We start from the raw sequence: 19,501 nt of genomic DNA, 5'->3' as shown, positions 1-19,501 counted from the left end.
CATGATTTTAATTAATCCCAAACCTGGTAATTTTGTCACTGATTCTAGCTTCTCTCTTTTCTGTCTCTTTCTTTTCATGTGAACTGAGTAGGCTACACATGCTTACATTCATAAATATTCATTTTATTTCTATTAAATTTTCAAAATTATTTATAGCCTAGCCTATATAAAAGACGAGAGTGGTAGGCTACATGTTACGGACATATTATCATGGTACAGTTCAGCCTATTATTTTTATTTCCACTTCCCTTTTATCCAAAAAGACGGATCTATTTGCACTGTATTTATCAATGGGAAATACATTATGCTAAAATAATCTGTCATACTGTGGCTCACATTATTGGGGTTGCTTGCAGCAGCACGAATTACGTGACCAGCAACATATTTCTGCTTCAAATATTGTGCGTAGTTAACAGTGAGTGGTGGTTTCAGACATTATTTGATTAAAGTGCATTTGTCAGTGCCGCACTCGTACTGACTCTTATTCTGCCTGACAGAAAGAAAAGCTCGTAGCCTACTGAAGGCGGAGCGGTTTGACCAATCAGATGAAAGGGGCGTTTCAGCACCGCCCACGTGTGCAAATGAAATATTGAACCAAGCGTGCCGCACAAGCCCTGAAAAGTGAAGCCAAAACGTCTCCAAAACGCCCCCCCGGTGACTGGTCCTAGTATAGGTCATAAGCCTATTTTAAAAAAGTGTGCAGAATCCACTCTCCCTGAGTGCATTCTGCGAGAGTGAGGGCGGAGCGTTGATTTCGCGTCTTTACTTCCTGCTCACTACTGCGCAGGTCTGGTCCCGAGATCGCTACTGCGCAGACTCAAGTTCCAATATGTCAGCGCCATATCGGGACTCTGGCGGCTTCAGTTCTCATCAATGGAAGAGAGCGAAGGGGCGTCGTCCATCTTTTTTTACAGTCTATGTATTGAACCCATAAACCGATTTGTAAACCACAAACGAAAAATGAAAAATCGAGCCAAAATCTCATTTTTCGTTTTTTAAACTAAACTAAAAAACGAATAAACGAGCTGGTTTTCATTTCTCATTATTCCATTACAAACAGGAAATGAAATGAACAAAAAGTACACGGACCCTAAACATACCATTTCAATGCAGTTTGGGAGGGACAGAAATACCTTAACGGAGCTAGCAGCAACCCTCCTCTATCTGAGGACTAAGTTAAAGTATCTATTTTGTAAGTTTATGTAAAAGACAGGTTGATGAAAGAACTGTAAGCTCAAATTCAAAAGCTTTTGAAGTCTACTTCATTAAAGCATGTTTACACGCACACTTACTGTACACTTAGGCCTACTACACATGATTTTAAAAACAGTACCATTGCAGTTTTTATGTTATGATTTTAAATTGGTATGTGACCTAAGACCGATCTTACATTAAAGGTACATACAGGTGCTGAGGTCTGACTTTGTGGTGCTCTGAAATTAAGTTATTTTAATATTAATATGTGATGAAGGACTTTGAAAGAAGTTTGACAGATTTCAGTGCTGAATAAGGTTAACACTACCCCGTTTATTTGAAAATGGTTAATATTTGACAGAAATGTAAAACAAGTAATCAAATCAAATGTAATATGTAACATTACTTTAGTAAAATCATTGAAATACTGTAGTTACACTGCTCATTATTATATTTTAAATAAGGAACTTGTAAAGAGTAATTTATGAGCTAACAGAAAAGCTAGTAACTTGTAACTTGTACATTTAACCTATGAACACAGACACCATATTAGGAAAAAGGGGCGGGCTGATGCTGACCGATTTATTACACATCCAGAAGAATACATTTGAGTCGTTATAGGCTCTGGTATATTATGGAGCATAATAGGAATAAAGTTGTGACAAAAAAATTATCAGGGAGGAAAAATCTGACTTTGAATGGGCATGACGCCACTGTGAGCAGCTGATCCAGGATCACCAGAAACTCTGCAGGACTTTGGTCTGGACACCAGTGTTGTAAGTTCAGAACATAATGCAGGAGATCTCAACATTGTCTCTCAAGGTCCACTTACATGCAGAGGTTTACTCCAACCTAGTCCAGCACACCTGAACAAGCTAATCAAGGTTCATAACTCTGGGTGCATATCACTCAGGTCTCTAGCTCAGTAGTCAGTGGTTAAGGGTATGGGTATATGTGAGATATTTAGATATATATGTGGTATAATATCCCGCTCCAGTGCAGTAGGTGTCGGTGTGCAACTGTTCAGCTGCTCCAAACCCTCCTGTAAAACACACGAAGAAGAGGAAAACGAAAGTAACAACACCTGTTGACGCCTAAACCTGTTGACACTCATAACACTCGCAGCCATTTATGAGTTTAATCCACAATCCATCGAGACCAGGAAGAGATTCTGAGAACGACGCGCGCGGACTGACAACAAGCGCTACTGAGTTTAAAATTCTTATAAATTCTCTTCTTAGTGGACAAGACTGCAAGTAAGTTTAATACATTCTCCATTAAAGTCATTTGTAATTATTAGGAACATCATATTGTATATTAAGCGTGATTTAAATGTGAAGTTACAGAAGGTTGTTCTTCTGCTACTCCGAACAGACGAAGAATCTGCCAGAAATTACAATCTTTTAAAGTTAAAACACAAAAAGGGTTATTGAAAACAAATATGTATTTGAAAGTTTTCTCCCATTTCCTCTTGTTTTAGGCTGTTGTTTTTGTGATGTGAAAGCGAAAGTATTCCTGAAGCAGACATTTACAGTAGACAGAGATGAAGCCTAACGTCAATGAACAACAATCTGATATTATTATTAATATCACTTTATTTTATACATTGTTTTTGCTGTTGCTGTTGTTGATGATAACTCTGCATTCTTCATTATTGTCTTGAATAAGATGTTCTTCATCTGTGTAAAATGGTGTCATTTCCAGGTGATGCTGAAGGATTGAGTGTTTTCAGAAAGCAGTGCTGATCAGTTTTCAGTGTCAGTTTAGCTGCAGTATGTCAGAGGAAAGAGGAAAGGACTCTCTCTCTCAGATGAGTCTCTCAGAGAAACACAGGTAAGACTGCGTCTGTTTTCATCAGTTTAAACTCAACTGGAGTTTGTGTTTCCCTGTCAATAACAAAACTTTAAGCATTGTTCTATATTTGCAAATGCTTTGAACAACTTCACTTTTGAGCTTTTTAAATTAACACTGACATTATCTATAAAGCCCTGTTTGCTCTATAGAAAATTTCACAGTTAATAATTTGTTAATAACCTTCTAGACGCTGAATTAATCCAAATAAATGACTTTAGTTTTTAGATCATAAAATTATTGATAGACATTAGAAAACAACTATACACTTAATTTAATTCAAGTATGCTAACAAAACTTTGTCGCACAGACATTTCTGCTCTCTTTTCTGTCAATAAACAAAAATTTGACATGTTCTCTTAAATTATAATTCTCAACATATATTAAAGAAATTGGTAAACTAATGTGAGCCAGTAAATAAAATGATTGTTAACTATAAAACTGTAAACTGTGTGAGTGTGTATTTCTGTGGAGGATTAGATAGAGACACAGATGTGTTTCATACACAGTTGATCCTCCTTTACTAAAGTGTTTTCTCTCTCTCTCTGTTCTTTGTGTCATCAGTGTAAGATCAGGCTCACATGTGTCCAGCTCTGTGTCTCTGAAGAGTGATCGGTCTAAAGCTGGAGTACCACCATACTTCAGTGAGAAAACACCATCATCTAATAAAAGGTATTTTGTGTTACTAATTTTTTGTCACACGTTGACTGTGTTTAAAAGTTGTATCAGTGAATACCAATCATGAAACATGTTTAGATCAAATATTTATCAGAGTATTCACAGTTAATGCTTATTTCTCTTTCTGTAAAATATCAGTTAGTATTTTATTTTACTAATTTGATTACAGGCTTCAATATGAGACATTAGAGTGACATTACTTCTAGGGATCTTCCAGGTAGGAAAACACATTTTTATAAATGTTTAATATTTCTAACAAACAAATATGTTATTGAACAAAAAAATGTAATTAAATTTTTCTTGATCACTTATTTTTCTTTTTAAAGACATTTTAGCTCAACATGGTTATTAGAATGTCAGTCTTTTAACTGGATTTTTAATGTACATGTATTAGCCTATAATTACTGAATAAATAGTGTTGACCAAATGTAGATGTACAATTTGGCTTAAATTGTGTTATTCTTTTTCTCTTACTTTTGTTTGTAGGATCTTGAGAGCAAAATAATCACATTTCTGAAGAATGAGCTGGAGAAGTTAAAGAAAATATTACAAAAAGAGAACACACAACACTTTGTGAAGGACTTTAATGAGAACAGATCCAGTATCAAATCAGCAGCTCTTGATCTCACACTACATTACCTGAGAGAGATGAAGCAAGATGAAGCTGCTGATGCTCTAGAAGGTAAGAGACTCATGATCATCTGTCAGATTGTCTCTTATAAATGTAGCAGAGAAAATGAAGACTAAAACTATCTATTGTCTGTTCCTGTGTTTAGATGAGCTGTTCTTCATTCATCAGTTGAAATGTGGCCTAAAGAAGAAGTATCAATGTGTGTTTGAAGGAATTGCGAAGCAAGGTGACTCCACACTTCTGAATAACATCTACACAGATCTCTATATCACTCAGGGTGGCAGTGAACAGGTCAATACTGAACATAAGGTGAGACAGATTGAAGTTGCTTCCAGGCGTCATGAAGCACAAGAGATTCAGGTTGAATGCACAAATTTGTTTGAAGCACCTGAACAAGACGAGGAGATCCGAACTGTACTGACAAAAGGAGTCGCTGGCATCGGGAAATCAGTCTCTGTGCAAAAGTTTGTTCTGGACTGGGCTGAAGGAAAAGAAAATCAAGATATCAGCTTCATATTTCCTCTTCCATTCAGAGAGATGAACTTAAAGGAGAAAGAAAAACTAAGTTTGATGGACCTTATAACTCAATTTTTCCCGGAGACAAAAGGACTGAACCTTACAAGAAGGAATCGATTCAAAGTGCTGTTCATCCTTGATGGACTGGACGAATGTCGCCTTCCTCTGAAGTTTGACTGTAATGAGACGTGGCGTGACGTATCGTCACCAGCCTCTCTGGATGTTCTCCTAACGAACCTCATGAAGGGAAATCTGCTTCCCTCTGCTCTCATCTGGATCACCACCAGACCAGCAGCTGCCAGTAAGATTCCTCCTGACTGTATCGACCGGCTGACAGAGATACGAGGATTCAGCGACGCACAAAAGCAAGAGTACTTCAAAAAAAGATTCACTGATCAGAATCAGGCCAACACAATCCTAGATCACATTAAACAATCAAAGAGTCTCTTTATCATGTGCCACATCCCAGTCTTCTGCTGGATTTCAGCCACTGTTCTCCAGAACATTCTGGAGGAGAAAATAAATAATGATGTGAAAAACACTCAGGCTGATGAGATCTCTAAAACACTGCAGGAATCAAACACTGAAGACACTCCCAAGACTCTGACACAAATGTACACACACTTTCTCCGCTTTCAGATCCAACAGAGCCGCCGAAAATATGATGGAGAATACACACCAGATGTTTCCTGGGATAAAGACGCCATCCTTTCACTGGGGAAACTGGCATTTCATCAGCTGGAAAGAAACAACCTGATCTTCTATGACACAGACCTGGAAGCCTGTGGTATTGACGTCTATAAGGCATCAGTGTACTCAGGCATGTGTACCCAGATCTTTAAGGAGGAAACAGGGATCGTTCTTGGTACCATGTACTGCTTTGTTCACTTGAGCATTCAAGAGTTTATTGCAGCCCTTTATGCACATCTGTTTCTAGACATCAACAAGACAAGTGTGTTTGATCATGAGTCTACAGAACAGGAAAACAGAAATGAAACCATGATTGATTTTCTCAAGACTGCAGTGGACAAGGCGCTCGAGAGTGACAATGGACACCTGGACCTTTTCCTTCGCTTCCTCCTCGGTCTGTCACTCCAGTCCAATCGACGACTCTTACGAGGTCTGTTGACACAGCAAGACGGCAATGACCAGAGCAACAAGGAAATAGTTCAGTACATCAAGCAGAAATTAGAAGATAATCTTCCTGCAGAGAGATCCATCAATCTGTTCTACTGTCTGAATGAGCTGAACGACCAAACTCTGGTGAAAGAGATTCAGACCCACCTTAGCAAAGGAAGTCTCTCATCTGGTGACCTTTCACCTGCCCAGTGGTCTGCTTTAGTCTTTGTGTTGTTGACATCAGAGGAAGAGCTGGAGGAGTTTGAGCTTCAGAAATTCAAGAAATCAGACGAGTGTGTCATTAGATTATCGGCAGTCATCAAAACCTCCAGAAGAGCCCTGTAAGTCTTTTAATATATTTTGTCATGTTTAGCTCTCATCTGAAAAATGCATTTATCTACATTAATCTATAGTGATTCCCTATCATAAACATGAACCTATACCTGTAAAGTTTTTGTGTGTGTGTGTGGAGACAGTTTATCAAACCTTAAGACAAAATATAAAATACCATGTAAAAATGTTTGCATGTTTGTTTTGTATCACATGATACACCAGACTCTTATGACTTGTATAGAGTTCTGACATATTTTATTCATATACCCAAACTGGGGGGAAAGAATGTAATTTGGTACAGATGTTATTTATATTGCCAAAAAGTAAGATGAAATTCTGAAAGGTTATAGCATAAAACATTGAGATTTTTATAATACAACTTACTTAAAGGAGACATATCGTGCTTTTAAATCGTTCCTTTTTACATATAAATCATACATTTGTAGTCTATATAAAGCGGAACTGCAATGCATGGGTCTGAATTCCTCATTATTATAGCTCCACAGGCCCCTTTTCTACCCCTTGTCTGATGTGTGTCTGAGAGCAACTCGTTTTGGTGCGGTCTTTTTAAATACAAATGAGACACTTCATACCCCGCCCCCTCTCCAGGTTGCAGAGGTGACACTCGGTTCAACTCCACCCCGTTCGGCCATTTTTGTAGTTTGATAGCAGAGATACGATTTTCCTGCATTGAACTTGTTTTAGCGCCCGCCAAAGCGATTTTTTGTCCCGCCAAAGTCTTATTTGATCGGTGAGTAATGTAGATGAACTGCCTCGCTTGTGACAGGGTGCATGTTTAACTGAAAGAACGAGCAGAGAGAGAGAGAGAGACCCGGTCGCGCGCGCGCACTCTCTGTCTTCGGAGCCAGGTGAAAGTGTAAACAAGACATCACCGTCTCCAAACTAGGTGCTGTCTTGCTCTCTCTCCCTCGCACATATTAATCAAAATAAATCGATACGGTGGTAAAAGGCCGGAAGACCAAACTTTCATGTGGAGCATTCGGAGATATTTTTTTCCTGAATTACCGTGTGAATTGTGCTAAATAAGTTGCCTTATCTTTTCTGAAAAGCGTTCCGGGCATTAAGCTGACATAAAACAACACTTTAATAAAACGAAAAAACTATCCAATGATGAAATGTTTTCTGTGTTGACACAAATCTTGGATGTCCAAAAGTTTCTGTGCCGCTAGATAAACCCTGTTGTTGCTGAAGTAACGTTAGCTGCTAGTTATCCTTGAAGTGCTTCGCGTTCACGCACACAAAAATGACTTTATGTGAAAAATAAAACTCAACCAGGCACTTCGAAGAGGTTCTGATGCTGGGAGACGGTGTAATGAAGCGTGTGGGTTACTACATCCAACAACCGAACATTTTGACTTGCCCTCTCGTAACTTCTGCATCATTGAGCTTAGACTACAAAATCACAGCGATAAATAAAAATGGAGGATTGCTCGAAGCCGGGGCCGGGAGTCGATGTCCTTATTTGGCAGTTCCGCTGCAAATACTGTGACGTAATTGTTCAAAAAACGTAATAGAGAATAGAAAAATCGGAACAGGTTGCAAAATATGACCAAAACAGAATATAAAGATATCAACGAAGCACCTGAAGAGACTAATTTAAACTTTTCTGTACTTCTAAACACTCCAAATATACAACAAAATGCATTTAAGGGGTAAAAAGGTGGATTTAATATGATATGTCCCCTTTAATGTACATATATATTACCACATCATATATTAGTTGTCCCTCTGTTTCTCCGAGTAATTAGATATTTTAAATGCTTATTTCTATGAGTAATTCTGTAGTTTAATGTATTAATAATGTAATGCAATATGTAGATCGAGAGATTTAGCCTGTTGTATCATATTTGATGTGCACATTTTAAGATGGGTTTTCTACAAATTTTCTTTTTACATTTTTTATCGTTCAAAATCTTTTTTTTTCATATAATTTTTTTAAATATATTTTTCTAATTTAGTAATTAAGTAAAATAACTTTAAATTTTATTTCAGCAATTGTTATGGATGCTTTTTTTTTAACTATCTTTAAATTAATGATATATCACCCATTGGCCACCCTGCTCTCTAAGATATCAGCATCAGCCATCGGTTTACCTTAATCTTGAAATATTAAAAACAAATACAATTTCTTAGGTTCTTAGTTTTAAGTAATCTTAGCTTTACTTAAATCATTAAATATTTTATGTCAAGTAGACATGTACATGTGAATGGAGGCATTTTTAGAATTACAGTGAAAGGCCTTTAACTTGCTATAAAAGTGTGAACTGTCTCATATAATGGTGTCGGTGCAGTCAAGTCAATAATTTTGTTGAATATTAAGTGTCCCCAACTAAGCAAGACAGAGGCAACAGTGGCAAGAACCTAAACTCCATCAGGTGACATAAATAGAGAAAAAATCCTATAGCTATAAAAGCTTTACACAAATATTTTTTCAAACACACTTCATTTTATCTAGGTTATTTGTCACTGAATAAAAACACTAATGTACTGGAAATAGTAGTTTTTGAAGATAAATGTTAGTTTAACTCAGCCTCTTTGCTGTGCTGTTTATGTACAAAATAAATGAAAAATGTGTTTAATATTTGTATATAGAAAATGTATTGTATGTGTTCCATCTAATTCTGTGTTGTGACTTATTGTAGGTTAAATGATTGTAACTTAACAGACAAAAGCTGTTCAGTTCTGGCTGCAGTTCTTGGATCAGATACCAATCTGAAAGAGCTGAACATGAACAATAATAATCTGCAGGATTCAGGAGTGAAGCTGCTCTGCACTGGACTAAAGAATATAAAGTGTAAATTGGAGATACTGAGGTAAGTTGAGCCACATATGGAGCTTAAAATATGACAATATGATTTGAATTTGAATTGTGTAAATTTGAATTATTTACAGGTGAAATCGAACTAAATTGAATTTTAGGTGGTAGTTTAAATAGTTCTGAATTTAATTTTTTTTTAAACGAATATTGAACATTTGAAATTTAACAAATTGAAATGTTTTTATGGCTGAATTTTATAGACATGTATTTTCAAACAGCTAGTTTTTTTGTTCTGAATTCGTATACTGCAAATATTCAGTTTAAAAAAATACAGATTCAAGTTTTCAAGATGAAGAAATTCGGAACTTCAAATTCAGTTTTCTAAAATTCAAGTTCAAAAATTCAAGTTCAAAAATTCAGATCTTACAGAAAGTAGGTCACAGGGAAGAGTAAAGGATCTCAGATAAGTCGAACAGAGCATTTTGGCTGCACTGCAGTAGTTTTCTGCCGCAAACGCGGTGGTAGTTCAAGAGAATCCATGTATCTTTCGTTCAGTCATTTTTTTATTTAATATTAAGAGTAGAAAAATGAGAAAACAGCTTGAGTATTAGATTTCTAATATAATAATAGTCCGCTGCAGCAGTTGCACGGAGCTTACAAAACGCGTGTATTGCAAGGCTACATTTAATTTTCTCATCAAACAACTAGACTAACGAATGGCTCGGTACAACAGAAGAGCCCAGAAAGGGCTTTTTCTCTGTGTAGACCAGCAGTTGGTCTGAATTTGCTATAACCTATAGCCTATTTTCTGGACTGTATAGGCTAAGTCACGTTTTATCATGAAACACGCTGTGATTTATTCCAAAGTGACTCAGGCATTTAACGTTAAATAATCTAAATGTTGACTTTCAAAAGTAGGCGCGCCAAGGCTATTCTCTGTATTTTGGTTCATTTTTGGTGTGCGCCAGAAAGATCTAAAGAGACCGAGATGCGCTAAAGCAGCGCATCATGTTGTTTTATTTATTTTTCAATGACATGATATTTTGTAGTCATTTTGAATACACAAATAAAAATATACATTTTACTGTTTCGAATGATGTCATATTATCTGTATGACTATAAATAACAGAGTATTAAGTTATTTCCCAGCAGTGGAACAAATCCAAGAGATGGCGCTCGCGCATCGCGCTCTCACAGAACATAGTATCAATTCTGGCGTTGCTTCATATCGCAGACTGCTCATTATCAAAATGAAACACAGTCAACCAAACATATAAAAAGTTATTCTGCCTAATTTAATTGGTCTGTTGTACAATATAAAGGGCAAGCTGTGCTGCACAGTCCTACTTGTTATTCCAAACATTTCCCTTGCTGTGAAGACGCTGATTTAGCCTATACGTGTATTTTGGGACTCGACTGAAGTATGAAGCCTTCTTTATATTAATAGTTAGCATCCACATGTTACACTGCAAATATGCAAACTTTTGACTGAATGAGAGATGCGCGACCGTTTCGATTTAAATAAATTTGTTTAGGCTTGGCGTTTAAAATAGGCTAAATGTTGTTTGTAATAAAGGGCACAGTAGGCTATTTTTATAGTAGCCTATATTATTTTATTATACATAGCTACTTATTTTTTATTCTTGTTGTTTTCTGCATTCATTTGTCATACAGTAAGGGAAAGTAAAATAGGCAACACACAGCCTACATGTTAATAGTGTTTATCATGTAAATGTTGTATTTTATTTACAGGTCTTTTACACTAGGCTATAGCTGAATAGGCTAATATTAAAAAAAAAAATAATTTATGACACGTTTCTCTCTCAACATGATCCGGTGTGACTTGCACTCATGTGCATGCGACTTATTTTCTGGCAAATACGGTCAGTTAAAAAATGTTGCTGTATTATTACAAAATGCATAGAGTGGAGACCATTCGGGCAAAAAAAAACAAAAAAACCCAAAAACATATTGTGTTCCTTACCCCCGCCCACACTGGGCTTAATCACTGTTATTATTAGGAAATGTATTTAGGTGTAGACAAAATCAGTTATGTTTATTTATAAATATGAACGTACCTTGCATCTCCCGGACACTAGCCGTTAGTCTACTTCCTTGGCCTATTTTTTTTAGCTGGCCAGTTCTCAAAATCTGTGTGGAAAAGCTGCGGAGCGCGGAGAGAACGCACAATGGCTTTGCTTTGGAAGTTTTTTTTTTTTTTTGGAAGTTTAGTTGCCAGAGAAAATAACACACCGTTGTGTTTAACATCAATTCATACTCAATATTAATTAAATAAATAAATATAATGTCAGAGAATGCACAAAGGCAAAGTGCATCCTTTTCAGATGTAAAGTATAATACATTTTAATAAAACACACAAGGCCTACATCATAAAACTCAGAAGATTATGTATTTTAATATATTATATTATAATACAAATAAAAAGGCGTCATACTTCAGTCGAGTCCCAAAATACACGTATAGGCTAAATCAGCGTATTTACAGCAAGGGAAATGTTTGGAATAACAAGTAGGACTGTGCGGCACAGCTTGCCCTTTATATTGTACAACAGACCAATTAAATTAGGCAGAATAACTTTTTAGATGTTTGGTTGACTGTGTTTCATTTTGATAATGAGCAGTCTGCGATATGAAGTAACGCCAGAAATAAATAAAACAACATGATGCGCTGCTTTAGCGCGTCTCGGTCTTTTTAGATCTTTCTGGCGCACATCAAAAATGAACCAAAATACAGAGAATAGCCTTCTTGGCACACCTACTTTTGAAAGTCAACATTTAGATTATTTAACGTTAAATGCCTGAGTCACTTTGGAATAAATCACAGCGTGTTTCATGATAAAACGTGACTTAGCCTATACAGTCCAGAAAATAGGCTATAGGTTATAGCAAATTCAGACCAACTGCTGGTCTACACAGAGAAAAAGCCCTTTCTAGGCTCTTCTGTTGTACCGAGCCATTCGTTAGTCTAGTTGTTTGATGAGAAAATTAAATGTAGCCTATAGTTGCAATACATGCGGTTTGTAAGCTCCGTGCAACTGCTGCAGTGGACTATTATTATATTAGAAATCTAATACTCAAGCTGTTTTCTCATTTTTCTACTCTTAATATTAAATAAAAAAACGACTGAACGAAAGATACATGGATTATCTTGAACCACCACCGCGTTTGCGGCAGAAAACTACTGCAGTGCAGCCAAAATGCTCTGTTCGACTTATCTGAGATCCTTTACTCTTCCCTGTGACCTACTTTCTGTAAGATCTGAATTTTTGAACTTGAATTTTAGAAAACTGAATTTGAAGTTCCGAATTTCTTCATCTTGAAAACTTGAATCTGTATTTTTTTAAACTGAATATTTGCAGTATACGAATTCAGAACAAAAAAAACTAGCTGTTTGAAAATACATGTCTATAAAATTCAGCCATAAAAACATTTCAATTTGTTAAATTTCAAATGTTCAATATTTTTGAAAAATCAAATTAAGAACTATTTAAACTACCACCTAAAATTCAATTTTGTTAGATTTCACTTGTAAATAATTCAAATTTACACAATTCAAATTCAAATCATATTGTCATATTTTAAGCTCCATAGCCACAGGAGTCACATGACTAGAGTGAGGTGCGATGATTGACAGGACGATGCGAGAGACCTTTTGTGAAAAATTCAAAGATCTTTTATTTATTTGTTACAATGTGGGTATACCATATCAATCCTGTCATTGTGCTATTTTATTGTTGTTGTGTTTTTTCATCGAGTTTTTCATGCTTGGAAGAGCTAGTGCCCGGTTGCATAAAGCACCTTAAGTGTAATGTTCCCTTAAGTTCTCCCTTATGTTCCCCTTAAACCTAAGGGTGTTGCAGAAAAAAAAAAAACTTACGTGTTACTTAAGGGTTTCTTTAAGTGAAACGTCATAAACACTTAGAATTTCCTTTAAACGCTGTTTTTTCACTTAAGTAATCCCTTAAAAAGCATTACGTATTGCATAAAACCCCTTAACGGTCATTTCCCTAAGTATAACTTAAGGTTTGGAAATCGTAACCTTAAGAGTAACGCGGACTAAAATAAGATGACATGGCTGAATTTATGGAACCAGCTGCAGATCATTATGTGCCAAGAATCATTTTTAGGGATAGGGAGAACCCTTTGGACCATCTTATCGATGAAAAATTGTTGCAGGAATACCAATTTGATCGACGTGCAATATTTGACATCGCTAACAAACTAGACGGCAACCTTGCATCCCTTACGAAAAAGAAGTTTATTCAAGTGTTCTATTAGTATACTTCTTTTAAACTAAAAATAAGAAAGTATACTTTCAGTCTACTTTTTATATACTTCTCAGAAATATACTTTATGTACTTCTCAGAAATATACTTCAAATTGCACTTAAGTATACTTGACTTATACTGACAGAAAAGTCTAAGTATATTTGGCCTATACTTGTTGATCGAGATATACTTAAAAGTATAATTAAGTATTCTAAGTATTCTTGGCTTATACTTGTGTTTACTATTTTGATTGAATAGCTTATTAAATAGTTTTTTAAAAACATAATATTACATAACGTCTTATAAACTAACATGTTCAGATTTATATTAGTGCTGTCAAACGATTAAAATATTTAATCGCGATTAATCGCATTAATGTCATAGTTAACTCGCGATTAATCGCACATTTTTATCTATTCTAAATGTCTCTTGATTTATTTTTGTCCCATTATTTTTTTCTCATTTTAATGCTCTTATCAACATGAAAAAAGCGGATTGGCTTGCTTTGTGCAGATTTTTTTATTATTGAAAACAACATTGGCAATACTGTGTTCAATTTCACACTAACATTCTCACTTGGAGCAAATAATCTCTCACACAATGTAACACTGTCCATCAATAAAAGGGTGAAAGAAATCCTGACGAGGTCCTGATATTGACGAGGGTTTGGAGAATTCGCATCAGCTGTGTGTGTGTGTGTGTGTGTGTGTGGCCATCATCAAGTGGTGTTTCAGACTGGACGTACTGCGATGATAGCTCAGTTCACAACGACAAAACACACAGATCACTTTGGTCTAGTCAATGGAACCATTTGGCAACTTTTTAAAAGTAAACTTTCCATTCAGAATCTTATTGGCATCCATTTCGGCGTCTCGCGCTCGTCATCCACTCAAAACGTAACGTTAACCTACTATTTGGACGGCTCGCAAGCCCAAACAAGTGTGTGCGCGTGCCTGCTGTTTTGTTTCCGGTCTAGCTAGATCCGCTTGCGCTTTGGTCGACGAAGCAACAAAACGTCCTCGCGCGGCGCAAGCCATTGAAATGAATGGGTTTCATAGAGCAGCGCCGCGCATGCCGCGTCCTGTTGCAAAAGCATGTGAAAAAAACTACAAAGTTTGCTAGGCCAAAAAGACCGTTAATCTCGCGATAAAAAAATTGATCGCGTTAAAATGGGTTTGCGTTAACGCCGTTAATAACGCGTTAACTGACAGCCCTAATTTATATAGTAACAAACTTTCGGGTGGAATAGCTTACAGAGTAAATAAAATAAGCATGGAAAATAAGTTTATTCAAGTGTTCTATTAGTATACTTCTTTTCAACTAAAAAGAAGAAAGCATACTTTCAGTCTACATTTTATATACTTCTCAAAAATATACTTAATTACACTTAAGTGTACTTGACTTATACTGAGAGAAAAGTCCAAGTATATTTGGCCTATACTTGTACTCAATCTTTTGATCGAGATATACTTAAAATTTTAATTATTCAAAGTATACTTGGCTTGTAGTTGTGTTAACTCTTTTGATCGAGTAGCCTATTAAATATACTTTTTTTTACATCGTTTTTCACATACAGTCTTATGAAACTTTGTTTGAAAATATTGATTAAAATATTGATATAAAACAGATATGTTTCTAATTCTGCGTATCTGAATTTTTGTGTAGGCTAGTCCACTGGTAGTGTACATATTTACTTTAATTAAACTTTTCCCCACCATTGACTGAATTTTCCAGCTATCCATGTTTTCACTGGTATACGGTAGGGGGCGCTATGACACATCTTCTAGTGCAGAATCTCTGGATCAAAACACAGGAGAAGAAGAAGCTGAAACATGTGATAGAAGATTGCTCGCTCAAATGTAAAATAACGTGATCATCAAACATTGAACAGAGAGTAAATCAAAACTGCTTAATGTTTCCAAATGAAATGAAGCGTAGGCCTAACCCATGAAGAGAAAACGACTGTGAAGCTTTGGGGGTGTTGGACTCGATCTACTCCACCTGTGTTTTGATCATCGTTCTGGATCTGATCAAGGCGTAGTCTTTGGCAAAAATATGATTTTCTCAACAATTTTCTCAACAAAATGTTGCCTTTCTTTATGAAACTTACTGACATTCAAGTGTTGATAAAAAAGGATGCATGAAGCTAATAAAATGTTTTTAAAATTAAAGTAGAGTTAAAGGTATTTTTCAAGTATAAAAAATAACATTTGAACATAGTAGTATAGGCCTACTGCAACTGCAAAAATTGTACATAAATAGTAAACTATAAGTATAATGTTAAGTTCACTTAAAGAAAACTTGTAGAATAAAACTACTAAACTAGTAGTTTAGTAGTTTTATACTACAAGTTTTCTTTAAGTGAACTTAACATCATACTTAGTTTACCGTTTATATATTATTTTTACTCTTTTAGTGTACTCTCAGTAAACTACTAGTTTAGTAGTTTTATACCACAAGTTTTCTTTAAGTGAACTTAACATCATACTTATAATTTACCATTTATATATTATTTTTACTCTTTTAGTGTACTCTCAGTAAACTACTAGTTTAGTACTAAACTAGTAGTTTACTGAGAGTACACTAAAAGAGTAAAAATAATACATAAATGGTAAACTATAAGTATGATGTTAAGTTCTTTTACCGTATTCGTCAAGAAGAATGCATTTCTCATCCATTCCGATATCCTAGCCTACTTTATTTGATGAAACTGCGAACGTGTTAGTGTTAGTGTTTTGCGTATCTATGGCAACAACAGACTTTTATAACGTGAATCCAGGATCGCTGTCGTGAAACACTTAAATGTTTCCCTTACCTAAGAGAACCGTTTAAGAGATTATATGCAACACCTTTAAGTTATTCTCTTAGGTAAGGGGAAATCGCCCCTTAAGTATCATACTTAAGGGAAAAACTTAAGGTGCTTTATGCAACCGGGCACAGGACATTTTTTTTTATATGATTCCGATTTCCGATTCCGATATTGTATTCGTCTGAAAGTAGAATGTCATATACACCTAGTATTACTTGAGGGTGAGTAAATCATGGGCTAATTTTCAAGGGATTATAATATTTAGTGGATAAAGTATTTTTTTAATATGTATAGTCTACTTCTTATAAGTTCACACTTAAATTGTGCTGTTTTTGTTTATAGTAATTTATACTTTAGTGATGTAATCATTACTTGCATACCTAGTGTTGAGTCAGAATTCAGATGATTCTGTTTGATCTGGTAAATCTGCCACAGAATGGAGGGCGAGATCTGGTAGAAATCACTTCTCCTAATGTTTTATTTGACAGGATTAATGTATTTTAGTGCTTTTGAGGGAGCTGTGTATCTTTGATTCTGCTTTCAGCTTTGCAGCTAGTCTCGACTAAACACTTCCTCTAGTTTATGAGTGTTTTACACCACTGTGAAGGTATTTTGGTCCATTTGTCCCACTCCTCCTTACAAAGCTGCTTCAGCTCAGTGACATTTGTAGACTTTCCAGCATGAGCTGTGTTTCACGTACTTCCACAGAATTTCAATGGAGTTGTAGTCTGGACTTTAATTAGGCCATTTCCAAACTTAAATTTTCAAATTTTCCAACCATTTTCAGGTTACTTGTTGTGGATCATTCAGATCAAAGACTTTCCGACCTGGGGCCCGTTCTTCGTACGTTGCTTAAAACATCCGAGATCAAATTACACATCAAAGATGATATCATCGTGCGAATCATGATCTGGCTAATTAGGTTCTTCGAACACACCTGCCGGATATGATTAGTATAGCTGGATTGAGTTATCTGAGATAATTGCGCGTTCATGCGCTGGTTTAAAAGGGGATATGTATCGATAGTAGAAACATTGATCAGCAACGCTGCTATTGGCTGCTCAGCGTGGCCAAAGAGCGCGCTCAGTTTTTCTCCTCAGCAGAGCAAGAACTAATAGTCGAAGTTTATTCGGAATTTTAATGTTTAATCAAAACGCCAGGGAACACCTCAAAGTCTGCAAAAGCCAGGAGAGAGGGCTGGCAAAAAGTAGCACACAATTTAAATCCGTTAGAAGTGGCCATGTTAGATGTTTTTATCACTTATTAGCCTATATATTTGTATTTTAAAAATTGCATAATTACTTTGTTCATTGTAATGTCAGAGTCACCACACTAGAACACGGGAACAAATAAAAGTGAAGTACAAAAATATTCTACATATAATGGTAATTTTTAGTTATAGTCTCTTTTATAAAAGGCACTGTTAAATAAATGGTTATTGTCTGTTTATAAAAACAACCAAGAAAAAGGCTGAGGAAAAAAAGAAAGAAAAGATCTTAGTAGCCTACACTGTAAAATAATTTTTGCTGCATTAAATTAAGGCCGTATAGTCATTTCAACTGTTGTAAGACTGGATAAACTGGAAGAACTGGAAGAGAGGGCAACTCTCTGAGAAAACAAAGGAAATTAACATTTGAACTCTCTTGTTATATTACCATCTCCATTCGAGACACGATCACACTTGAGTTGATCACCTCCCAATTTACACATCATTCCCTCAACTTCTGTCCCCAGTAAGTCTGGGACGGTGATTAATGCAAATTCCCACTGTGAACTCATGTTTACATTTGAAAAGAGGTTTCTGCCTTGGTCTGAGTGTTTAGGGAGATGCTGAAGAAGGCTTGTGGCGATTTGTAACTCAAATTAGCCCGTGATGCAGAGTGTATGCAGGCACTCCACATCATGTATTTTATAATGTCAGGTTCGCATCCTCTCTCTTTATTCCAGAGCATTTGATGTTTTGTATTTTTTATCTTTGAACTGATTATGTAATTGGCATGATACATTTACCTGACATAATAAATTGTTACATTTGATTTTATTCCGACTGACTCTGAAATTGTTTTCCCAAGTAGATTAAACGGATTCGTATGTTACCGCAAGTTTTGCGTCAGATTAGTGACGAAGAATATTTTGCCGCTAATTCAAGTGAACGTGTTTTGTAAAGACAAGAAGTGAATTTGCATTTAGGGCAGCAAAAGTGCTGCTTGACCAACCTAAATCTGGGTGTGCCTTACCTCTGTTTTAATTTAATGTTACTTTAGATAAGTGTACGGGGGAAACCACGGCATGGCCAATCCAAAGCTATTATAAGACAAGTAAAGTTGGTTGACTTATATCTGTAATAGTGGCCATACCTCTACTGAAGTAAACATTACTTTAAAGGGTTACTTCAGGATTTAGCATTAAGCTTTGTATTAGTAGAAAACCTGTAGTATTTTCGAATTACCGTGCTTTCCACCCTCATATCCCCCTGAGACAAGAGAATTATGTATTTTTTGTCTGGAAAAAATCCTCCGATGACGCAAAAATCGTCATTTTGCGTCATCGGAGGATTTTCTGGCCAGAGGCTAAAGACTACAGCCAGTAGGAGGCGCTGTTCCGCATGTCTTCAACCCGCCCATAGAGGGATCTCACTCACAGTCACAGAATGTACACAGTGTCAGCCGTCTTTCTTTGGAAGCTAAGCTAGCAGGCTATTGTTCTGTGGTCTGTGGACAAAGCTGAATAGTTGGAGAAAGCTGAGTAAGTAGGGGTTACCATCTTCCTTTTCCCGGACTTGTCCGGCGGGCGAGAACGTTCAAAATGTCCGGGATTCAGCTTTTGCGTTCTGCGGTCGCCATTCATTGTTTACATGCACACCTTTTGTTTTAATCTAACTGAATTCATTCCGATTGGTGAATCTGAATGTAGTGTTTACATGAACGCTAAACAACAAGTGATCGGTTGATGTGCGTTTTACCCTTGCTAAGAAAATTCCCGCTCCTCCGTGAGAGATGGGAGACCCGGCGCGTCTCAGTGATGACGCCACCGGCCTCGCGCCGTTCTCCCGCGGCCGTCAGCCTCGTCCTGCTCGCCACAGTAAACATGAGGAATAGCGACTGTAGAACGCAAAAGCCGAATCCCGGACATTTTGGGCGATCTCTAGAGATCCCTGGCAAATCCCTGGCAAACTCATCACGTAGCCTAAGTTAGCCTTGTTGTTTTCAACTCTTACCGGTAGGCGTGGCCTCCTAAGGCAGCGAAGCAAGTGCATTCTGGGAGTTGTTGTCTTTCATCCACATAAGCCAAAAATATATTTTC

At 36.4% G+C, this 19,501-nt stretch overlaps 1 protein-coding gene across 1 annotated transcript in view; it reads left to right on the top strand.

The window, feature by feature from the left end:
• Positions 1–2,968: 2,968 nt before the first annotated feature.
• The window catches only part of LOC311087547 (NACHT, LRR and PYD domains-containing protein 12-like), a gene marked incomplete at its 5' end in the record, with an annotated part of 62,412 nt that continues 45,879 nt past the window's right edge, over positions 2,969–19,501 (top strand). The window contains 6 exons of the mRNA XM_084120872.1: positions 2,969–3,027; positions 3,610–3,717; positions 3,913–3,940; positions 4,210–4,405; positions 4,500–6,330; positions 8,986–9,156. Coding sequence (XP_083976998.1) covers positions 2,969–3,027; positions 3,610–3,717; positions 3,913–3,940; positions 4,210–4,405; positions 4,500–6,330; positions 8,986–9,156 — 2,393 coding nt within the window. The remainder of the gene's footprint in view (positions 3,028–3,609; positions 3,718–3,912; positions 3,941–4,209; positions 4,406–4,499; positions 6,331–8,985; positions 9,157–19,501) is intronic.

Source organism: Abramis brama, assembly GCF_963993115.1.
Source record: "Abramis brama genome assembly, chromosome: 7".
Classification (NCBI taxonomy): Eukaryota; Metazoa; Chordata; class Actinopteri; order Cypriniformes; family Leuciscidae; genus Abramis; species Abramis brama.
Note: the sequence above shows the minus strand (reverse complement) of the source record. Positions and strands in the feature narration are given on the sequence as shown.